At 43.2% G+C, this 13,025-nt stretch overlaps 6 protein-coding genes across 6 annotated transcripts; 2 read left to right on the top strand and 4 right to left on the bottom strand.

The window, feature by feature from the left end:
* Positions 1-87: 87 nt before the first annotated feature.
* VTP21DRAFT_3619 (uncharacterized protein) lies at positions 88-1,737 on the bottom strand (the record flags this gene model as incomplete). Its single annotated transcript, XM_069393941.1, has 4 exons — positions 88-607; positions 680-895; positions 982-1,194; positions 1,259-1,737. The coding sequence occupies 4 exons, from the start codon at positions 1,735-1,737 to the stop codon at positions 88-90; spliced, it is 1,428 nt and encodes a 475-aa protein (XP_069249057.1).
* Positions 1,738-1,883: 146 nt separating this feature from the next.
* On the top strand, positions 1,884-4,462 carry VTP21DRAFT_3618 (uncharacterized protein; the record flags this gene model as incomplete). Its single annotated transcript, XM_069393940.1, has 12 exons — positions 1,884-1,931; positions 1,998-2,223; positions 2,297-2,438; positions 2,512-2,629; positions 2,693-2,784; positions 2,847-3,000; positions 3,063-3,199; positions 3,262-3,424; positions 3,496-3,699; positions 3,762-3,858; positions 3,927-4,076; positions 4,146-4,462. The coding sequence occupies 12 exons, from the start codon at positions 1,884-1,886 to the stop codon at positions 4,460-4,462; spliced, it is 1,848 nt and encodes a 615-aa protein (XP_069249056.1).
* A 357-nt stretch (positions 4,463-4,819) lies between these two features.
* Positions 4,820-5,555, bottom strand: VTP21DRAFT_3617 (uncharacterized protein; the record flags this gene model as incomplete). The annotated part of the gene is made up of 4 exons (XM_069393939.1): positions 4,820-4,882; positions 4,944-5,129; positions 5,202-5,295; positions 5,380-5,555. 4 exons carry the CDS (start codon positions 5,553-5,555, stop codon positions 4,820-4,822), a joined length of 519 nt encoding a protein of 172 aa, XP_069249055.1.
* Positions 5,556-5,849: 294 nt separating this feature from the next.
* Positions 5,850-9,795, top strand: VTP21DRAFT_3616 (uncharacterized protein; the record flags this gene model as incomplete). Its single annotated transcript, XM_069393938.1, has 11 exons — positions 5,850-5,906; positions 5,975-6,066; positions 6,129-6,203; positions 6,281-6,425; positions 6,494-6,643; positions 6,710-6,755; positions 6,814-6,893; positions 6,956-7,054; positions 7,117-7,213; positions 7,282-9,531; positions 9,605-9,795. The coding sequence occupies 11 exons, from the start codon at positions 5,850-5,852 to the stop codon at positions 9,793-9,795; spliced, it is 3,282 nt and encodes a 1,093-aa protein (XP_069249054.1).
* Positions 9,796-10,283: 488 nt separating this feature from the next.
* Positions 10,284-10,547, bottom strand: VTP21DRAFT_3615 (uncharacterized protein; the record flags this gene model as incomplete). Its single annotated transcript, XM_069393937.1, has 1 exon — positions 10,284-10,547. One exon carries the CDS (start codon positions 10,545-10,547, stop codon positions 10,284-10,286), a length of 264 nt encoding a protein of 87 aa, XP_069249053.1.
* Positions 10,548-11,047: 500 nt separating this feature from the next.
* VTP21DRAFT_3614 (uncharacterized protein) lies at positions 11,048-11,822 on the bottom strand (the record flags this gene model as incomplete). Its single annotated transcript, XM_069393936.1, has 4 exons — positions 11,048-11,146; positions 11,211-11,359; positions 11,661-11,723; positions 11,792-11,822. 4 exons carry the CDS (start codon positions 11,820-11,822, stop codon positions 11,048-11,050), a joined length of 342 nt encoding a protein of 113 aa, XP_069249052.1.
* Positions 11,823-13,025: the final 1,203 nt, after the last annotated feature.

Raw genomic sequence — 13,025 nt, 5'->3', positions numbered from 1 at the left:
AAGGCCGCTAGACAGGCGGCAGCTCAAATGGAGGAGCCGCAGGACCATAAAACTAAAAGCAAAACGTCAGGAAACTTTTATTACAGGCTATCTAATGGTTGGTATTTCTATGAGCGTCCCTGGCCGAGACAAGTATGCATTTTCTATGCGGAAGAAGATCCACATCCACCTTCTCACAATCTCCAGCAGCTCCATGAAAAACACGCCGCCCTCCAGATTTTCGATACGCAAGTGCGTGGAGAGTTTTAAACTCCATGTTGTGCGCAGCAGAAAGTTCGACACGATCGCTAGGTAATATATTACCGGATCACCGAATTGAAGATTTGGCCGAAGCCTTAGCCACCATCTTCCCCGTGAGCTGCCCTTCGAGCCCAGGTTGCTCTTTGCAGGCTTGAAGTAATCTTGCCGGTCGTGGGAATATCGAGGGGTGGGCGAGGTCGACGAGATAGTGATGGAAGTGCCCGAGGCAGAAGTATCCATCAGCTCGGTAGCCGGGCTATTATTGGGGGTGGCGTCATAGGCAGGATCAGCCGGAACTAGAGCGCTCCAATCCACGAAAACATCCCAATAAAACGAGTAGGCTGAATTAATGCAAACGAAAAAGAGCCTGGAAATGGAAAAAGGAGTTAGCTGATATAGGATCAAGCAGAAGGACTCTTGCACTCAATGAGCCACATACCAAAGATAAAAAGTGGTTGATGTTGAAACCATGGCCTCCTCACCCCCATCGAGCACCACCCTCCCGCTGCTACCTTCACTAGTTTGGAGCGCGGAAAATAGGATGACGGGCAGCGAAGTGGCATACTTAATTGCGTTATATAAGTGGCGCTGGTTCGCATATCGCGAAGCACGATATTCGCATATACATTGGCGGAGGCGAATTAAATATGGGACGCTATGGGAAAACAGAAAACGAATCATTAAATTCATTCCGCTTGCACATTAGATAAATGCGGGGGAGACATAAAGGAGGGTACCTACGCCATAAGAATAGGCCCAACCACTCGTTGATGGCAATAATTCGAACTTGGGTCAAGGATATCGTTAGCGTTACGGTTGAGAGATACAAATGCACACCCAGTTCCGTACAAATCCGCGAATACCCGAGCAAAGCTTGTGAGATAATCAGCAAATAAAATATCAGCAAAATAGATCTCCTGACGCAGGCTTAAAGAGAAACATCGAAAGAGTGCTCTACAGAAACAAATAAAACAATGAATATCGAACTGAACTCCAAAATGCTGGTAGTTAGACTCACCTCCAAAACTGTATACGCTCATTTCTGAACAGAACATTAAGAGGGCATGCAGCGATGAATAGGATAATTAAGTAGCATGTCATCGGCAACCAACGCGATCCAACGTCTAATACAGGAGGCTTTCCGGCTGGTGCATCGACAAAGGCAAGTGTAAAACGGTTCCTGACAGTGTTCCAAAAGAACCAGCTGCTTAATCCGACAAATATTGTCATGGCAGTTCCAATGATATACATGGCTCGATGCGGATTCCGAGTTATTGATTTGCCATATCGTGGAGAATAAACCAGGGAGGGAACGTCAATGTGGTAATAGCCCAATATCTGAATATTCAATCCCCATCCTACTATGGCAACAATCACAAGAATAAGGGAGCGATAATAGAGAGGAACCACCAATGCCGCCATTGCCGCCCCTTCTTTTGCGGCCATTGTTGTTCCACCTAGCTTATCCCCAATCCAGGCAGATAATTGTCCATCCATAGATTCTATTAATATAAAGCTTAGAGTTTGAAAAAAAAAAAAATGAAACTTCGATTTCTTAGGTACATATAGAGTGGCGCAGCCAAATCCCGATAATTTAAAGTGAATGTTAAGAGTTGGTATTACTTCTTTGCTCAAGAAAAACCATGGCAAACGCAGATCTGAAGCGAAAATACGAAGAGAATCCATCTAAGGTAAGATCTCGCTGTATTGATACAATCCAAGTCCACGGATCTTATCTGTTTTTATATTGTTTGAAGGACGATGGGTATGCATTCGACGACGACGATGACTATGTCCCCTATGTCCCTGTGAAACAACGTCGCGAGCAAAAGTTGCAAAAGTTATTGAATCAACGCTATTTAGCGGAATCGAAAAAAGAAGAGTCTAGCAAAGATGAAGATTCGGAGGACGAACACATTGGCCCCCGAGCTAATGTGAGTCTTCTGGAACAATCAATAGAAGTGCTACGGAAGAAACAAGAGGGTAAACTATAAAGATCTTACGGGTTTCCCCGATGCGTAAGAATATAGACTCAATTTACTGTTTAATTGAATAGAGGAGAGCGAGAAGACAGAGGAACAAAAGCGCCTCGAAGAAGATGAGAAAATATTAGAAGCAGTACGGAAAGAACAAAAGCAGCTTGCTTCTGCTCGCGAGTTGGCCAAGGGCGTCGTTTATACAGAAGCTATGAAGACAACGTAAATATGCGAACAACTATGTTTGAAAATCACACTTAAGAAATGATGCTAAACTTTTCTCTTTATCGTGTAGTTGGAGACCTCCCAGATACATCCGCGATCGCCCTGAAGAAGAGAATGAGCGCATTCGAAATAAATACCATATCCTCGTCGACGGAGATGATATCCCACCGCCTATTCGATATTTTAAAGTAAGGGTGCTTCTTATTAGCAATACTCAGCCATTTGTATGTTTAACCATTGATAACCCATAGGACATGAAATTTCCTAAGCCTATTCTTGAGTATTTAAAGTCCAAAGGAATCTCCAAACCCACCCCCATTCAGGTCCAGGGATTAACCGTCGCGTAAGTAGATTTGTTTTTCATGTTTTTCCTAATGATATGAAATTGATGTTTTCCGGTTACAGTTTATCCGGGCGTGATATGATCGGCATTGCCTTCACTGGCTCAGGGAAAACACTTGCTTTCACCCTTCCTCTTGTCATGCTGGCATTAGAGGAGGAATGTAAAATGCCGCTAATACGTGGAGAAGGTCCTATTGGGATGATTCTTTGCCCATCTGTAGGTATCTGGTTTTTTTTTTTTCCTTTGATATCCTGTTATTGACCTCCTTCGCTTCATAGCGAGAACTTGCAAAACAAACCCATGAAAGTATATGCGCCATGGCCGATGCATTGGTGCAAGGCGGTTATCCTCGCATTCGATCACTCCTGTGCATGGGCGGAATATCAATGTCTGAGCAGACGCATACACTCTCACAGTAAATTTCAATTTTTGCATTTCTCGCATCCCGAATCCGAATCCTGATGATTTTCTTTTTAGGGGCTTTCATGTTGCTGTAGCCACCCCTGGGCGGCTACAAGACATGTTGTCAAAGAAAAAATTCAACCTTGACCTCTGTAAATATTTGTGCATGGACGAAGCCGATCGCATGATTGACCTAGGTTTTGAGGAGGATGTCCGCAACATAATGTCCTATTTTAGAGTAAGTATCCACCAACTCCCCTTGTTGTCAGTTTTTCACCGGCTTTTTTTACCATTCATTTTTCATGTTAGTTTCAACGTCAAACCGTCCTCTATTCGGCCACTATGCCGAAAAAGATCCAAGAATTCGCGCTGTCTTCCCTGGTGAAGCCAATAGTGGTTAATGTAGGGCGTGCCGGAGCAGCAAATTTGGACGTTATCCAGGAAGTTGAATACGTGAAACAAGAAGCTAAGATAGTTTATCTGCTAGAATGTTTACAAAAAACACCCCCACCAGTAAGTAACATTTATGAAAGCCATTTACATTTCCACGACATTTATACTCTTCTTTTGAAAAGGTTCTTGTCTTTGCGGAAAATAAGCACGATGTGGACGACATTCACGAATACTTGCTATTAAAAGGCGTGGAAGCGGTGGCTATCCACGGAAGCAAAAGTAACTTTTTCTATTGGGTTCCCTTGCTGGGGACATCACTGCTAAATGTATACTTCTTTTTTATTTAGCTCAAGAAGAACGTGAATACGCTATTCGCATGTTCAAGGAATACAAAAAGGACGTCTTAGTGGCAACCGATGTCGCCTCAAAGGGGTTGGATTTTGCCGATATTCAACATGTAATCAACTACGATATGCCAAAGGAGATTGAAGACTATGGTAAGTACTCGCTTTTCTTCACATTTTTATTCTAGTCCAGCCAGACTAATACATCGTTCTCTTTTGCAGTTCATCGAATTGGTCGTACCGGTCGCTGCGGAAAAACTGGAGTGGCTACGACCTTCATCAATATGAATTCGCCAACCGAGATCCTGCTTGATCTAAAGCATCTGCTGATCGAGGCGAAGCAGCGCGTTCCACCCATTCTTCAGCAGCTCGAAGACCCCACCATCAAATTCGGCCTGGGCGCCAAGGGATGTAGTTTCTGCGGTGGTCTAGGTCATACCATCTCCTCCTGCCCGAAATTGGATCAACAGCGAAAGCACCAAATGGGCCAGATGATGAGTCGTGGTGCCAACGGAGGCCAAAGGGGAGGCGACTGGTGATGTCCCTTTCCCGTATATATTTATCCTGCATTTTGTATACATATCTTTCTTTTTCTTTTGCCTAATCAAAAAATACACCAAATACACCAAATACACCTAATAATATATTGTTGCTCATTTTGTCTAAAGACAAAACCTAATACATTAATGTCAAAAAAAAACAGCTAAAGGATGCCAAAAACATATTAACAAAACAAGAGATCGGTCAATAATTTTATGGTTGTGAATAAATAAAATTGGGTCTAGCTTAGAGTTGAGAAATGGAGCCAATAAAATCAAGAGAGTTTGGAGGAGAGGAATAGTGGTTGGAGGAAGTCATTATTGGGGAAAATAACGAGCAAATGGAGGACTAAGGTATTAAAATCGATTTGCTGCAAAGCGTGCTCTGTACTGATAGATTTCCACCACAAGGTAGATAGCCTGGTACAAAAGATAGAAACAGTTAGGCTCATTTCAGCTCTATTAGTGCACTATTCCATACCCAGAGAACACCCGCGATAGCCGCAGAGCCCACCCCAGCATAGATAATATCGATGTTTTTGCCGGCTGTGCTAAGTGTTTTTCCACAGTCAGCTCCTGCTCTTCCACAGAATTGGGATAGCTGAGAGCCCATGGTGGCAGCCGCTATCCAAACAAACAGCATTAAAAAGGCAGCTATCCCCAGCACCTATGGAATTTTGGAAAAGAACCAAAAGATTTAGAACTGGAGCCTCGATAAAAGTATATGATAATGACTTACTGCAATATGCATCCACTTGGACTTTTTTGCATATTTTTTCCACATGTAAAAGTTTGTGATCAAAAAGAATAGAGCAAATGCACCGCTCAAGCCACTTTTGATATGAAGACCATTTTGATGATGAGCTTTCATGAATGATGATATTCCCACAGAACAACGTCATCTCTGCATTACTGACCTTATTCCTATTGCAAAATTAAATGTTGAAGCTGGGATGTAATCAAGTGCTGTTGTCTTGCCTCCGGTTGCAACCACCGGTTCCTGTGTCTTGAAACATCCAAGGCTTAGAGCAGAGCCAAGGAGTGTAGTAAAATGCACAATGGAAAGATTGGTGATGAATGTATAAGAGCTCATTTCTTGAAGACAATAAAACACTTCAAAATAATCGGCGACAAGATTAATGTTCTTAAAATTGCAGTGAATTATAGGCTCATAAAAAATGAAATAATGTTCCCCACAAGTTAAATTAATGAAACGAGGGAGACGGTCGGGGTTTCAGAAAATAAAATGTTCTGAAATGCCGGAGCAAATTCCACATTATTTCCGCTTAAAATGATCAGCTTGACGCGTTCTGGTCACTAATAATTTTAGGATATTTTCCTACTTTGTTTTATGACAACACCCTTCATACACTAGAGAAATTCATACATGGCACGTAGCGATACAGAAAGGCCTACAGATATACTCTTCTGCAATAACTTCTGGGTAGGACTTGCTCACGACAACGCGTCATTAAGTCGGTGGTCGAATAAACAATCTTTAATCACTATTAGGGACGCGACGATGCAGGACTGGACGCATTATTGAACAGAATGCGTCAGGCAAAACAGACCTGCGAGGAAGTGAAGCAATTCTACATTTCAAGGTAACTTTCTCCTTTGTCAGCTTGAAGTTAAGTAGGCCGCTTATCTTGCGCTGTGGTGTCAGGGCTAGGATAGAAGAAGAATATGGAAGACAGCTTCTACGACTCGCCAAAACAAGTGTAGGCAAAGACGAAACCGGGTAAGTGTTGGCTCACATATTGCCAACAAAGCCTTAAGCATGGAATTGATTCATTCTTATTTCCATGTTTGCTACAGCACGCTAAAAGACTCTATTGATACTGTGCGAAAAGAGCTCGAAGCAACCGCCAAGGTACGCATTAATCTTGCTCAGCAGATACGTGACGAACTCGAAGTGCAATTAGGTGATTTTATAGCCTCACAGCGTGAAAAACGTCGAGTGGTATTATTCCAAGTTCCTACAATGAATTGCTGGTTACCAACTTTTAAAGCAATTCCCTTCCTCAATAGCAACAAGGAATAGTAGAGAAGACCCATCGTAATAAGCAGCTCTATACCTCCAATGTCATTAAAGCAAAAGAGAAATACGATTCGGAGTGTATTAAAGCGAATACATTGGATTCCCAACAATCCTCGGTCTCGGGGCGTGAACTCGAGAGGGTATGGCTGATGAATTTACAATAACCCATCCCCTCTCTTTTATTTGATTTTTGATCCTATGTTTAGGCGAAGATGAAACTGCAAAAGTCGCAACAACTGGTCCAACATGCAGGTACGACCTCCAACCACATATATTCAATCTTACAACGATTTAACCTTTTTTATTTTAGATCAAGAATACCAGTGTGCTCTCAAAGCACTAGAGGCAGCGACAGACGCATGGAATTCGGGATGGAAGGTCGCGTGCGATGTAAGAGACTATTCTTTTCCAAGCATCAAACATGACATTCTGAAGCCCTAAGTTTTTTAAAGGTGTTTCAAAATTTGGAAGAAGAAAGAATCGAGTTTTTACGCAACAGCCTATGGAACTATGCCAATGTGCTATCGGCCGCGTGCGTATCAGACGATGAGGTAAGGAATTAATAGGCATTTTTTGCTTTCTAGCCATAATGCTTACGCTTTTAGATTTTTAGTCTAGTGAACGTATTCGCGTATCCTTAGAAGGTTGTGAGATAGAGAAAGATATTACTACGTTTGTTCGCGAGAAAGGAACAGGAAATGAAATCCCAGGTATGAGCTGTTCATATTACCCGGTCAAGCTTAACTCATATACTCACCCTGCTTTAACCCCAATATAGATCCTCCGAAATACATCAATTTCTTCAATGGCCCGTTGGACGTGAGTGGCCCCACCGTTCGCAAGGCTAATTTTTCTTCAAGCTCTCCCCGCAGTATCGAGTCCAAGCCTACGCGAACCTTCGATCGACGATCAGAATCTCCTTCCCCGCTCTCGTCTCCCGTCAAACCCAATGCTCTTGTCAACGGTGACCGGAACTACACACCTTCCAATCGCACCACTAGCATTAGTGCCAATACCTCGCGATCATTTTCGACGAATACGGAACCTATCGACCCGGATACTCTTCCAGACCCATCCACCACCTCCATCCTTGAGCGTCGAGCAAAGCTCTATTCTTCCCCTGCCGTCGTCACCAACGGCGTTATTCGCAAGGATCGGCTACCTGATTTACCGGCGGAGGATCCGGAAGGAGAGGAAGGGACAGCAAATATGGAAGAAGATGATAATCTAATTGACCCTAGAGCACGCGAAGTACTGCAAATCGGAGGAAATATGTTCGATGTGGACACGAAAAACCAACGCTCGGCTGGTGATGATTTCACCTCAGAGAGCAGTGAGGCCATGTACAAGCTGCCTCCACTGGAGGAAGTGAAGCAGATCATCAACAATAACCACGGTGACCGAGACGGTTCGCAAAATAACTCTGCCACATGGACCAAGCGTAAATCGATCGCAGCCTTACTTGCACGACTTGATCAGCAGGCAAACAACCGACGCTCTACCACTACGCCAGACGACGATAAAAGGGTCGCTCCAATGGTACCACCGAAGGACAACTATTCCTCCGCTCCACCTACCACAACTCCTATCCCCGCCACTACCTCATCCTCCTCTACCGCGGCCGTGAATCACACGAAGAGTAACGTAGAAGATTCGACGTGGATGAAGCGTACACCCTCAAGCCATTCCAGCTTTGACCAACTCGGAGCATTCCCCAAGCGAATAGATTCTCCTCAGACAGAGTCGCAAAACCGCCGCGCAATGGACTTCCGAAGTAGAACACCCACCCAACCCTCCGAAGATAATACCATTGAAAGGATGATACCTCGTGCAAAATCCCCGCGACCTCATCTTCAGAACAGCGCTCCTCTAGCGGCTTCATCCACCCACCCTACACCTACGGAGCTGACGCGAAAAGCCAGTGACGAACATGACATCTCTGCAAGGCACTCACCACAGCCTCAACCTCAGCCTCCATCAGAGTATGCAACCCAGTCTCGCCCACGCAACATTTCCCCCTACCAAGCGAATGGACTACCGCCCTCGACTTCGGTTGCTAGCGCGACACAATGGTCAGGAGCACGAGCGCCATCACCTGCAGCTGCACCTGCTCGTTCACAAATAACCCGAAGCCCTTCACCGAATATCATGCAACGGCCGACATCCCCCATGCAAGCTCTTCCACAAAACTACCCACCCGCACCCATGCGCGGTCTTTCTCCTCAAAATGGCGAAGGATATGGAGGGACCACAACGGCAAATTCGTTTGGTATTCAATTGGATGCACACGGGCGGCTGGTGAACGGGTCATTGGCAGGAGAAACGCAGCCAAGCTTTGTCTCTGCCCCTCCACCCACTCAAGCACTGTTTCGCAGCCCGTCGCCCCTCTTGCCTCCCTCCGACCAGTATGCTGCTGGGCGGCCCATTTCTGCAATGAATCGATCACCCTCCATGCACTCTAACTACTCCAATCACCATCAAGGCCCGCCGCCTCAGGCAATGGGTTTCCGCCAGCAGCGGGCATCATCACCCGCATCCGGCTACGCTTTAAGCAATGGTGGAGTAGGTTACCAGCGCTCCCTTTCGCAGCATCCCCCCTCCCTATATGGCGCACCCCCCCCTACTATATCCCGCCAGCCAAGTTTTGGCGGTCCTCCGGGACCTGTTGCTTACCAGCGTACAGTTTCTCCTGCGCCGAATGTTTATCCTCCTCGCGCTGTATCCCCCGCACCCATGCAGTATACAGGCCCTCCGGCGCGACAACCGTCTCCAGCACCCCCGCGCAACAATACCATTCCCGTTGGTCAAGACTATACCCTTGCAGGCTATCACACAGACCCCTCCATGCGGCGATATTCCAATCCGCCCATGTCACCAATGCCTCTTCAGGGCGGCGAACCACAACGCAGACCTTCGGCTGTGTTTGCGCCACCACCCCAGGCCATGATGCGAAGCCCTTCTATGCAAATGATGCGCTCGCCGTCCCACGGACAACTTGCCGGAAACGGCAGACCCATTTTGTTTTGGGGTAATCCCTCTTGAAAATAAAAAACGGCAGAGAGCCCAGGAATACATTTATTAATCACTCTATCATACAATAGCACGAGCACTGTACGATTTCAACGCATCTATCCCCGAAGAGCTCTCATTCCGGCGCGGAGACGTATTTGCCGTCACTGTTGAACAGGAGGACGGCTGGTGGGAAGCGGAAATGCGAGAAGACGCATCTGGCCCTTGCCCGCCAGGCATCAATGGGTTAATCCCGTCGAATTTCATGATGCGGCTGGAGTGATGTTGGCAGAAGGCTGGGCAGCATCAACAGCCAAATATTTTTTGTTTTCTATCGATTCATTTATTGTTATTCCTATTTAGTTTTGATAAGACCATTTTCATTTCTATTTCACCAGCCTCTCTATTTTACTAAATCATATGCTAGAATTCTCCCAGCAAGGGGATATGTACTCGGGACCATTTGTAGTGATTGCCTTGATTTTGTTTAAGACACCAGTGGGAAAAAGGAAAAAAAAAAAGTGTAAGAAAAAATCAAAAGTGAATTTGCATCGAGACTGGCCACGTTGAAGTTACGAATGCAAACCACTGGTGCAGGCTGTTTTTAGAAAAAGAATTTTTTAAAACCGAATCAATTTCCCTCTTTCTCAATGGGCAATTTCTCTTTAACCGTACAAGCAACTTCTTCGATCCACTCCTCCCAAAACCAAACACATTAAAAAAGCCCTCTCCCCTCGACTTTCGCATCCCTCCTCTCGCAATGGCATTCTTCTACAACGACATTGAGCCTGCACTTCTGCACACGCCCTGCCCTCTCTCCGCACCCGACTCCACCTCCTCCTCATCCACAAACGACTCCAAGCCCATCTCCGCGCCACCGCCTGCACCAGCCACGCCCTCTTCATCAGCAACATCGACGGCCGAGGAGGAGGATTTCTTTGCAAGGGCGCTAGCCTTATTTTCAACAATCCATGATGAGGACGGAGAGAAATACAAGACCAATGCCCTTGTGACATTTAAGTGGTAGTAGTTCATGATCGCTTTGATTTACTTTATTTTTTTGTTGTAGTGTATTCATTAGCATTCTTATTCTCTTATTCTCAGCTCATCTTTTATTCTTAATTGATGTAATTGCAAATCAAGCCATAGACGTATACTTACTTCTTTCTAATCTCTGAATCATGAACATTTTTCCCCTACAGAGACCTCTTGCCACTACCTCCTCCTTTTTTCCCCTCTCTTTTTCTTTTTTTTTTTAGTTGATTCATATTTCAAAACAAAAAGCGAAATAGTATTATTGTTGAGAAAAGAAATCGAGCAAAAGAAAAACAAAAGTATAAACATGAATTGAATTTAATGAAGAAAATACCAATCGCAATCTTCCCTTTGTTTTCCTTTTTTACATAGAAATGAAAATATTATGAGAGGGGAAAAAAGGGGAAAAGGACTATTACAAGTCTTTAAAGTAAGGCTTACATATAAAAGACTATGAAAATAAAAACATGATACAGAAAAGATTTAAAATAACCCTGCCATTAGAACCCATGGACTTTGAACTGCTTCTTAGGGATATTGGCTTGTTCAACCAAAAACTGTACAATCTTTGTGCGCTGGTCGCCTTGCAGTTGGATGACCTATATAAAGAAAAACGTGTGAGGAATGGAAGGAAATAATCGTGGCAGGAAAAACGACATTCACCTCGCCAAGCTCTTCATCCGCTACAATGGTGCCATTGCAAGCGAACTCCTTCTTGAAGGCCTTGAGGAGTTTCTTCCTATCGAATTCGGAGGGAAGACCTTGCAAGGTCGTCAAGGCCTTGCGACCGTTACGTTGCTGAATGCGGATATCTATAATGCGCAGAGAAAGGGAGATGGTGGTTATGGATAATAAAAATGAGGAAAAGCAAAAAAAAATAGAAAATAATCTCCCCAAAGAATTTTAATGTATATAATCAGTGTAACTATGACTATATAAAACAGCACCGTGGAAGCAGCATGCCGCACTTCAAAACGAAGACGACAAAAGCCAAAGGAAAGAGATTAATCTCTATTCCCCACTCAACAGTAAAACAAATGGTATCATCATATAAAAAACATTAAAACAATTTGGGGAGATTATCAAAAAATAAACATTATAGTAAGAGGATACGAATATATTGTTGTTGATCAAAAGATCCGGCAGAGTTGTCTTCCCCAGTATCAGCAAAGGGGTCTATAGGCAAGAGTGAAAAGGTGAGATTGACTATTATTGTTACCGATTATCCCATCAAAATCACTTACCAAAAGTCTTCAAGTTTTGAATTTCGGACATAAAAGATAATGCTACTTGCTTCTAAACCTCTGATACAGATAGAATAAGAGATGCGCTGATTTTGCTTATGATTCTTTTCTGCTTGGATTGAATAGGTTTTCAATACAAGAAAGATGGATGGATGGTTGGATGAAAAGAAGAATAAAGGATAAGAAGAGAGGTCCTTCCGCTCAGAAATAGGTGTTAAAAAGGGAATCAGATTCGATGCTAAGCCGCCTTTGTGCTGCAGTCGAAATGAAATCGTTTCTGCGCCATACTTTTAGAAACTAAAATTGAGCTGCAAATTGATTGCATGTATTTCGGAGGTGGTTGCATGAATTTTCGAGGACTAAGGCAGGTGGATACAGGCCAATTCATACTGCTCATATATATATCTGCATACGATTAAAATGTGTAAAAATAAGAACAGACTTAATTCTTCCTGATAAACTCTACATCTCCAACACCAGATATAGAGAAATGTATGTCAAAACACTACAAATGGTATGTTCATATTGACATAAGATTAACTTACTAGCATGAATGGTTGTGATAATAGTCATGATTAACATTAACATATCTCTTGCGGAATCCTTAATACCTATGAGGCAATTTGTCGTGCACGATTCTCTACGCAGGGCTTTATTTAGTCTTTTTTTTTTTGAGAAAATTATATATAATTAACATTAGTTTAATAAATTCTATACAGCCAAGAGATGGATTGATCAATTCACCCAACATTTTAGGTTCTTTAAATTTAGTTTGGATTATTTGCAATTTGGCCATATATGATAGCGTGTCTTTATATGTCATGGTTTATTTCATTCGATAAAACATAAAATAATCATAAAATATCTCAGAAAAGTTTCGGGATGCCTTTTATTATTACATTTACCTCTACATTTACGAACAACCCCCATATAAAACAATTAAATATTTGAAAAACATAAACTACTATTATTCGTATACAGTATACTCGTTACTAACTCTTCAACTGAAATGTTAATTTATTTCGGAAATGCTTAAATCTAAATATACAGATATTATATTAGTGACAGCTCTTTGCAGTGAGCATCATAAAATATATTTGAGGTTTTGCATATACAAATATATCATATAGATACTCCTCTGTAAACTGCGTGTGGATACAAACTCTCACCTTTAATACGAATTTTCACCTAAGTCAGCATTTTCAAACCTTTTTATCCTTGATGAATAAGAATA

This window comes from Calcarisporiella thermophila (genome assembly GCF_041956535.1).
Source record: "Calcarisporiella thermophila strain CBS 279.70 unplaced genomic scaffold VTP21scaffold_18, whole genome shotgun sequence".
In the NCBI taxonomy this organism is placed as follows: Eukaryota; Fungi; Calcarisporiellomycota; class Calcarisporiellomycetes; order Calcarisporiellales; family Calcarisporiellaceae; genus Calcarisporiella; species Calcarisporiella thermophila.
Note: the sequence above shows the minus strand (reverse complement) of the source record. Positions and strands in the feature narration are given on the sequence as shown.